General features: G+C 49.4%; 1 protein-coding gene across 1 annotated transcript; it reads left to right on the top strand.

Moving 5' to 3' along the window:
* The first annotated feature begins 1,673 nt into the window (after nucleotides 1-1,673).
* On the top strand, nucleotides 1,674-7,132 carry DNASE1L3 (deoxyribonuclease 1 like 3). The gene is made up of 8 exons (XM_032699389.1): nucleotides 1,674-1,870; nucleotides 3,301-3,389; nucleotides 4,019-4,111; nucleotides 4,411-4,523; nucleotides 5,005-5,117; nucleotides 5,479-5,636; nucleotides 6,463-6,559; nucleotides 6,787-7,132. Exons 1-8 carry the CDS (start codon nucleotides 1,739-1,741, stop codon nucleotides 6,910-6,912), a joined length of 921 nt encoding a protein of 306 aa, XP_032555280.1. The 5' UTR covers nucleotides 1,674-1,738; the 3' UTR covers nucleotides 6,913-7,132.
* Nucleotides 7,133-9,756: the final 2,624 nt, after the last annotated feature.

Here is a 9,756-nt window from a genome sequence, read left to right on the forward strand (position 1 = left end):
CAGTAAACAGGGAAATAAAGCAGTGCAGAAAGGAATGTGAGCTCCCAGTGTCCCCCCAAACAGGTCACCTGGCCGCTGCCTGTCCCCCTGATAATGCCTGAGGTGGAGGGGCAAGGGGAGGCTGATAAGCCAGGGGCCCTGGGGACAAACACGGCACTGACAGGCGCCGTTCAGGGTCAGAGCCTTCACGGGCACCACAACAAACATTTACTCTTTGATGCCAGGGTAGCCAAAGCAAGCCTCATTTTGGGGTCAGCTGCGGGTTTTGATGACTCTGACTGCGAGGCTGCAGCTGCTGTCGCAAGCCCTTAGCTCAGGCTGTGCTTTCAGGAAGGTCAGGTGGGAGATTTACAACGCCCAAGACCTTCATTTTCCCTCCCTCTTTATTAGTTTTCTCCAGAGCCTGTCCTGCCCTGCTCACTGGAGACCCATCAGAGAGGAAGCAGCGCCCCAGCTCTGTTATTTTGGAGGGTCACATGCCCACTTCCCCAGTAGCTGGGTTGGGTAGCAAACACTGGGGCAGCACAGTGGCGTGTCCCTTGCTAGCAGCCAGTGCTCCAAATCCCTGTCTGGTCAAAACAGATTTGTGGTGCCCATTCCAACATCTGCAGCACACTCCCTGGAGAGCTGCAGCTGCCTCCCCAGTAAGACCTGGATCTCACTGCTTTCAGCTGTGCTGCGTCTTGGGGAGCCCCTCCATGAACTGCATTTTGTGCCAGCTCCATCTGAGCCTGTTCAGTTGGTTCAGACAGTGTTGGGAGCTATGTGCTGGTGCCTCTGGATCAGACCTGCATGGGTGACTGTGTGAGCAGGGCAGTGGGGTGCAGACAGGCTGTGTGGCTGTTCCCAGAGAAAGGAAGGAGGATATGAAAGCGCCCTGTAAGCACAGGGAGAAAAATCCAAGATGCTTAAAGATGTCATTTAGCTCGACCTCTTGTTATACCTCCTGCCATTATACTTGACTGAGGCCAACAAATGTGTCTCTGTCTGAGGGCTGACATGTGGCAGAGGATTAAGGGAGGGCAGGGGGATGATTTCCCTGCAAAAGCCACTTCAGGTGACCGAGCCACCGTCCCACCTGCAGCATCCTCACTCAAGTGCTGTTTTAGCCAAACTCATGTCTGCCCTTCCACCACACAGCACAAGCCAGACCCATGTGCACAAACCAAGACTGCTGTGCTGGGAACACCTGGCCAGGAGTTTGAAGGACAGTGCTGGGGCATCACGTATCTTCCCATGGCTGCCCTGCAGCCCCTTCCAATGGGGCTTCTAGTGCCCTCCAGAAACTCCTGCTGCTTCCCAGACCCTTTCACCATCTACCCCACCCATCTCCTGGTCTTGGCCTCTGGCCTGGACTGGCCCAGGGAGCCTGGTCCTGGCCCAGCACTGCCTGGAGTGGTCCCAGCTAGTGCTCAGTCATGGCAGGCATCCCACAATGAGTGTCTCTCTGTGGGGAGGGATTCTGAGTTCTGGTGGAGCAGTTGCTCTGCCAGGACAGGGAGGTTGGCTCAACAGAGCCACTTTTCCCCCCAGGCAGAAGTTCAAAGTCTCCGTGCTGTTCTGTGCTGGGAGATGGAAATGAGGGAAAGGAGGAAATGGTGATTCCTGGTTGTGATGGATACAGCTGACTGCTCAATCTGACCTCCCAACCAGCTGCAGAGGGACGGGCGCATAAACACACACACGCACATATTTATAGGCACACTCGCAACAACTCATTTTGCCCAAGTCCCTCAAGATGTTGCTCCTCTTCTTACTTTCACTCTTCAATTTCAACCCATCTCTGAGCCTAAAACTTTGCTCCTTCAATGTGAGGTCTTTTGGAGAAACTAAAATAGCCAGACCTGAAGTCGTTGATGCCGTGGTAAAGGTACGTTCGTTTGCTTGGATGAGACAGACATTGAGTTTTCTGGGCGGTTCTTAGCTGTGGAATCTTGAACTTTATTTATCTTTCACTTTATTTTTCTTTTCAAGTGAAAAAATGAGTGCATAATTTAAAAAAAATTGTACTCTGAAAGTAAAAATCAGCCTGTGGTTGAATAGGATGTTTGCTGTTATTTTAGCCTGCGTGAGAATATAACAGAAACAACATTTGCTGTTTCCTTTGGAAAATGGAGTTAGGAAAGGAGGAAAACCTCAGTGCTCAGTAAAAGTAATTTTCACTTCGAATCCACAGAGCTTTGTTTTCTGATACATTATTTGCCTTCTTTATGAGCTAATAATTCTGAAATATTCTTGTCTAATTAAACCTATTCTCAGGACAGCAGAGAGTATCTGTCATATTAGAGTCTGGTACAAATCCGAAAAGCTCAATTGCTAATTTATGTGAGCAAACCCTCACCATCAGGCTGCCTCTGCAGCAGCTGAAGATAACTCTGCCTTTTAAAAGAACCACATTTTAGACTCGTAGCTTTTGCAAGTGCCCTCCAAGATGCCACAGTAAGGGAGAACGTGGTGCTCAGCATTAGTGGGATGGCTGTGTGCCCTGAATGGCACCAACAAGGAATGGCACCACGTACTTGGGTTTTAATACTTTTGATTGCAAACTGCCAGAGAAGAGGAGTTTGCGTGGGCTTTGCATTTGCAGACGGTTCTTCTTGTGCTGTCATCACTGTGGGCAATATCTACTAAATTATGGGTAATTTAGGTAATTATGGGTAAGTTTCAGGGGGCGGAAAGGGGCACTTTTTTCCTGACAGAAATCACCCACAAAGTTTAAAGAACAATGAAACCAGGGGCAGAGAGAAGCCTCTGACCATGCTGGGCTGAGTGTGAACTGGGCTTTCCCATGGGGAATCCCAACAGCATCTGCAGGAGCTGAACCCTGCTGTCCCTCGGAGCTGTGCAGCCCTGTTTTCAGAGAGGAGGTTGCTTTGGGCTCCAGGGGCTACTTCAAAGGGTGTACAATAGACTGGGACAGGTGAATGCTGACCGTAGGGAAAGGGGGGTGGGCAGGGGCAGCTCCCCAGCAGTGGCAGGGGGGGATCAGGCTCACAGCAGTGGCTCTTGCTGCCCCTTCCCCTCCACACTTCCTCCTCAGGGGCACGTGCAGAAGTTTTTCACTAAATTTGAAACCACTCTGCTCCCGAGTTTCCTCTCCCAGCTCGTTCTGGGGTGTGCAGCTGCTCGGAAAGCAGAAGAGCTTTGCTCCAGCCACTGCTCCCCTCCCATGTTCCCAGGCTGAGTGCCACTTCTTCCACAAAGGACTTCCCCCACAGCAGTAGCCACTTCTTTCTAACCCCTTCCTAATCCTCCAAAACCCACCACGTGTGAACTTCCTCCTGCTCCTTCCCCTTGCAGATCATTTCTCGCTGTGACATCATGTTGCTGATGGAAATAAAGGACAACAAGAACCGTGTTTGTCCTCTCCTAGTGGAGAAGCTCACCAGGTAGGGTGGCCAGGGGCAAATGGGCAAATATTGGGAAAGATGCTTGGCAAGAGCCTGTGCTCTGCTCAGTGCCACCCTACTGGGTGGCAAAATCTTAGGATTTGGGCTCTTTCCCAGTGTCAAGGAAGGACCAGGCTCTGGCAGTCTCACTGAGGGACAGGGGCAAAGCCAGCTCCAGACCACTGTAGAACACATTTTTAAATCAGTATAACCAAGTTAGATTCAATTTGCTACAGATTAATTCCCAAAGGAAAAAAGAAGAGAGGGGAAATGCCCTCCCCAGGCTGGTGCTGCAGCAGGACAGCCACCTTCCTACAGGGCTGGGAATTGCTTTAGATTAGGGATTGACAGCCTGGAGTGACAGTCCAGACGAAACAGCAGCGTTTGGCTGGTTGGACGTGAGACCCAGCTGAAGGAGAGACAGAGGCTGCAATGAGCAGGGAGAAGGTTGAATGAAGAGCCAGCGCTGGAGAAAGGGTCCATCTCCTGAGAAGGGCTTAGTGTCTTTACCCACCTGCCTCTGAGGTCAGGCAGGCAACGTCCCACACCCTTGGGCACAGGCAAAATTACCTCCCTCTCAACCGCTTTTGAGTGCAGAAATGAACTCAGGAACACCACTTTCCTTCCAGTCAGCTGAAGGAGCCAAAGGATGAATACAGGTGCATTGCCAGCCAGAGGCTGGGAAGGAACAGCTACAAGGAGCAGTATGCCTTCATCTACAGGTGAGTGAGGCCCCTTGCCAACAAGCCAGCCCTCATCCTGCCCTCTGGGTCACAGTCCCACAGAGACAGGCTGGACACGGTGGTGGCTTTGCTCTGAGGGAGCTGGAGATGTGCAGGCCGTGTGAGTGGGATGGGCTGTGCCTGGGTGTGGGGATCATCCCAGACACAGCCACCAGTGCTGCTGTATCTGTCCCAGACCATGCATGGCCCAGGGTCTGGGTCTGAGCATGGAGTCAGTATTAGACAAGTCCCAGCGAGCCACAAGTGTGACATCCCCTATCCTGTCCATTCTGCTGCAGGCAACATCTGGTATCGGTGAAACAAACCTACCAGTACCCTGACACCCAGCCTGGGGATGAGGATGTCTTCTCCAGGGAGCCCTTTGTCATCTGGTTCCAGTCTCCAAAAACTGGTGAGATGTTTCAGAAACGTGTCATTGTCCCACTGGTGAGTCATCAAGGCAACACTGGCTGGACCCGGGCATGTCAGGGGAAGGCTCAAGGGGCCACACCCAGACCCCATGCTGCTTTTCCTTCCAAGAGCAGCATTTTGCCTTTCTGGGAAAGGCCACGACCCCAGGAAAGTCTCTGCTGCCGCAGGCAGTGGGTTGGTGGATGCACTCCCTGCCTCTGGCACGGCCATGGGAGCAGCAATTGCCACGGGTGCTGGATCAGGGTTTGCCTGCACTGGCACAGCATCTCAGGCTCAGCTGAGTGCCTGGAGGGGGACACTGTGCAACCACACAGAGACTGCCCCTGGTCCACAGTCGGAACAGAAACTGTTTCTTCCTCAGAAAAAAAACCACCTTTGCTTCCAAGTCAGTCTCTGTTTCTTTGTGACTGATTCTCTGTTTAACCACTACATTTTTTCTGTTCTTCTGCCTTGTTTTTAAGCTGTCAATGAGTTTGCTATAATCCCTCTGCACACCACACCAGACACTGCAGTGCGGGAGATTGATGAGCTCTACGATGTGTATTTAGATGTCAAACAGCGCTGGAAAACCGAGGTTGGTTGCTACATCTGTGTTACTAGCAGGGCTTTGGTAGAGTCACCTGGCAGGCTCTTCACTATTCACACCTGATAACCTTAAATCCATTGATAATGAGACCCAAGTTTTGAGTATCTCTTTGATCTATTTTCACTGAATTCTCCATATTTAATATAGTAAACTCGATCTCCCAATAAGATTGTTATCAGCATGCCCTGGTGTGCCCAGTAGAAAGGAGAAGTCCCACTGCACTCAAAGAGTGGCTGCTGTTAGAGCTGTAATGGCTACTGGGAGCATCTATGGACCTTAAAAGCCCTTGTCAGTCTTCTTTTGAAGAGCTGTCCTCATGGTAACTTTTGAAAAACCTCCTACCTTCCAGAACTTCATCTTCATGGGAGATTTCAATGCTGGATGTAGCTATGTTCCCCAAAAGCAGTGGAAGAACATCCGGCTGAGGACTTACTCTGAATTCATCTGGCTAATTGGTGACAAAAATGACACAACAGTGAAGAGCAGCACAAGCTGCCCATATGACAGGTAAAGGGCCACTGCCAAACCAATCACTGGTTATGACTCTTTGAGTGAAAAAATATATCAAAAGATGTCAGTAACGGACAGAGTAAACAAATGGACATTAGGCCATCAAAGATAAAACAGTGTCCAGGGGAAATGTGATACAAATGCTTCTAGTCAGGAGCACAAAGCGCTTTGCAGACCTGTTGGTGAGTAGGTTTGGAGAACAGGCAGAATTTCAAGCAAGAACAAGCTCTTGCTGTGGCTCAGGTGGGGATAGATGACAGGCCATTCAGCAGCACTTCTCATCTGCAGGGAGCCCTGCAGACACCTGGAGGAAGGTGCTGCTGCCTGTTCTGTGCCAGCTTTGCACCATGACTTTGGCTCTTTCATTTGTAATTTGAATTGACAAATGCAAAGCCAGGTTCTGCCTGGGGAGGGGACACCTCACCTTCCTCTGGCATGTGGCAAGTCCTGCTGCCACTGCAGTTCCCTCAGCAGGGACAAAAGATACATCGGCTGTTAGAGCCCAGAGTCCTCTTGCAGAATGAGCTTCTGGATCTAAGGAGGACTTCACTGAGACTCCAGTCATTGGTGTGTTTTGTATCCAAAGCAGGGCTTTCAACTTCCCAGCACTGTTAGGTGGGTTTAGACAGAAGCCATTTGACATTGGCTTCCAAGAGCAATGCATGCCAAGGTATTTAGATGCCTCGCTGCCAAGGAGGCACCTAAAGGAACTGGCATCTCTGGGTGGGAAGCCCATGGGTAAGGACAAACTATACAGCAGGGCAGTGTGGCTGCTGCTGCTCAGGCACCTCATCACAGCACCCCATTCCCTTGATCCTTGCAGGATCGTAGTCAGCGGACAGAAGCTCATCCAGGCTGTTGTGCCACACTCTGCCAACATCTTTGATTTCCAGAAGGACTTTCAGATGACTGAGGAGCAGGTAGGCACAGCACAGCCTCTGCAGCAGCGGGGCAAGGGCTAACACAGGAGTGCAGAGCCAGCAGCGTCCAGGCAGTTCTGAACATGGTCCTGGCCATAAAACTGCTGCATCCTCCCAAAGTAATGCAGTGCTTGCATTGCACCTCCCCATATCCATATCCTACCCAGGACAGGGCTTGGAGAGAGCAGGAGTGTCCGCTCCCAACCCTCTGTGCCCTTGTCTTGCAGGCGCTGGGAGTCAGCGACCATTTCCCAGTAGAGTTTGAGTTAAAAGCAAAAGGTGGCTTCTTCAACTGGCTGAGATCAAAGTTTTCAAGGAAGAGGAGGCCAAGGAAGAGCCGCCAATCAAGATGATGATCATGCTGAGTCCTCATCCATGGCGTGGAAATACACGAATGCCAACAGATCTTGTAGAAGACTGGTGTAAATATACTCACAGCAAGCGGAACACCCCCCACCACCCCCAAATATTTTGTTAAAGTTCAAATATTTTGGGTGAGAAGGCAAAATAAACCTTCAGGTTATTTTCTTATTTTCTGTATGCAGAAATAAACCAGCTAGAAGCAGCACACTATACTTACTGTACCTGTTGCAAATGTAAGGAGCTACTGCAAGGGTAAAATACTTCCATGTGCTTTACCTGCAACACCTGAAGGGCAGGGATCTCCACACATTCCTGTGGGCTATGGAGCTCTGCCACTCCTCTGCAGGGGCAGAAGAATTAAAAGGGCTTTCTGCATCTTGTGTGTGTGTGTGTGTGTGTGCCTCAGAGCTGCAGCCAGCAGGAGTCTGTGCCCTGGTGGTTTGCAATGAAGGATGTTGCTGAATTTAGAGTGTTTCTCGGTGGGGGTTTGAAACTGCTCACAGCATTGAGGGCTTGGGGAAAGACAGACATTAAAGACAGAGCAGTGAGGGCCCCTTTTCTGCACTCCCTCAGCCCAGAGCAGCAGGAAGGTGGTGGTTCTCACCCTGGCTGCCCACCTGCAAACCTGAGACATCCTGTGGATCCCAGGTGACTCTGCTGCCAACTGAGTGTCATAAAATTCACATTAAAATCTAATTTTCCTGACATGGAAGTGAACTGCATCCCCCCCTCCAAAAAAAACCCTCTCCAATGCAGCTTGAAGTCCTCCAATGAACCAGATTTTAATGACGATTATTTAACGTAGTGGTGCAGCAATCTGTTTTCCTAGCTCAGCCCACAGGCTGTATTTAGTGCAAACCAAACCCTGTCACACAGATGGCATCCGAAAAGTGGGAATAATCCAACTGTTAGTAGAGGCAAATATTCATCTCCCTTCATCAATGAGCTCTGGCTTGCCTGCTGAAGGGACAGGGAGGGCAAGAAAGTAAGAGGGGCTTTGTGAGGAGGAAAACAGTTTGGCCTTTGTGAAACTGTTCAGTGAGAAATGAATTTGAAGAAAGAAACTAAATCAAGAGAAAATGATCCCAGGGGTGTGTGTGCAAGGCAGACAACAAATCCTCCAACTTTCAGTAGCAATTAATTTGAAATCATACAGCATTTCATAAGCTCCCTCGATTATACTGCAGTCAAGGCAAAGGAAAGAGTCTGATTTAGAACAAATATTTACACTGAGATTTTTACAGAGATGCCACTGTCTGGCTGACAGCAGTGATGGCTCATGTGAAGGCTGAAGTCAGCCTGAGTCTCTGGCCTCATGTCTTGCTCCTACGTAAGTCCCTTCTGTCTCTTGGCTTTCAGAAAGGAACAGTGCACAAAGGAATAAATCACGCTCCAGGAAAGCCATAATGGGCACATTCAGTCATGAAAAAGATGCAATTCTGACTAAGTTTTACTGAAAATATTTGTCCTTATTTGCAATATTGAATACAGTCCTTTACCCTGCCTTTGAAGATAAGAGATGTAGCCAGAGAGCAGCCTTGGGAGTGATGTCAGTGCCTGTTGCTTTGGAGCTGTGAGTCAGGTTTGACTGGGATAGTAGTTGGATGGAGCTGTGTTTTGGATTTGTGCTAAAAACCAGGTTGATAAGACAGGGATGTTTTGGTTACTGCTGAGCAGCCCTTACACAGAGTCAAGGCATTTCTGCCACTCACCTCACCAGTGAGTTGGTTCGGGGTGCACAAAAATTTGGGAGGAGACAGCAGACCACCACTGACACAGGGGATATCCCATGCCATATGGAGACACGCTCAGCACACAAAGCTTGGGGAAGAAGAAGGAACAAGAGGATGTTCATAGTAATGGTGTTTGTCTTCCCAAGTAACCATTACACGTGATGGAGCCCAAATTTCCTGGGAATGGCTGAACACCTGCCTGCCCATGGGAAGGCAGTGAATGAATGCCTTACTTTGCTTTGCTTATTAAACTGTATTTTTCTCAACCTACAAGTTTTCTCAGTTTTGCTCTTCTGATTCTCCCTCCCCCTGTCCCACCTGCAGGGAGTGAGTGAGCGTCTGTGGGGCTGAGGTGTCAGCTGGTGTTAAATCACATCAAGCTGCTGTTGCAGAGGTGCTGAGCATTTGACCAACATAGAGACAGCTTAATACAAAATGATGCTCCCCCATGGAGAGCTGGGAAACAGTTTTGTGGAATTCACAGCAGAGAGACAGCATCTGCACTCAGATTGTAATGTTTGACAGGGGCTGGGAGGTGTCCAAAGCTCCTACTGTCAGCACAGTCTCTATAGATATTCTTGTGTTTATTCCATACATTCATTAGACATATTATAATTACATCCTAAAATGTTTAACAGTTCATGTCATCTCTAGATTTTCCTCACTGGGGATCACTACCCAGCTGTTCCAACTGCAAAGGGGTTTTCAAGTTGTTCCAGCCTGCAGGAGCCTCGATATATTCTGCAGCCAGAACAAAGGTTCTCTTTTTGATGAATGAGGCTTCTTGAGCTTAATTTATGATCAAACAGAAGTTTTACACTGTGAATCCAAAATTCCTGGAAAGACTTTGTCTCATGCAAGCCAGGTCTCAGATCATGGGAGAGAAACAAAGAGGCTCTTCAGAAACTGAAAATTCTGTTTTCACCCCAACAGCCCTGACCAGGCGAGAACACAGAGCAGACAGGGTTCAGCTCAGCAAAAAGTGCTGAGATCCCTCAGGTTTGGGTCTTGGGAAGCTCTTCTCCAATGCATGGTGCTGGAGACATCCTCAATTCCTGCAGACCCAAGGTCTCCACTGCCCCACAGAGAGACCTCTCCTAG

Source organism: Chiroxiphia lanceolata, chromosome 11 (genome assembly GCF_009829145.1).
Source record: "Chiroxiphia lanceolata isolate bChiLan1 chromosome 11, bChiLan1.pri, whole genome shotgun sequence".
Classification (NCBI taxonomy): domain Eukaryota; kingdom Metazoa; phylum Chordata; class Aves; order Passeriformes; family Pipridae; genus Chiroxiphia; species Chiroxiphia lanceolata.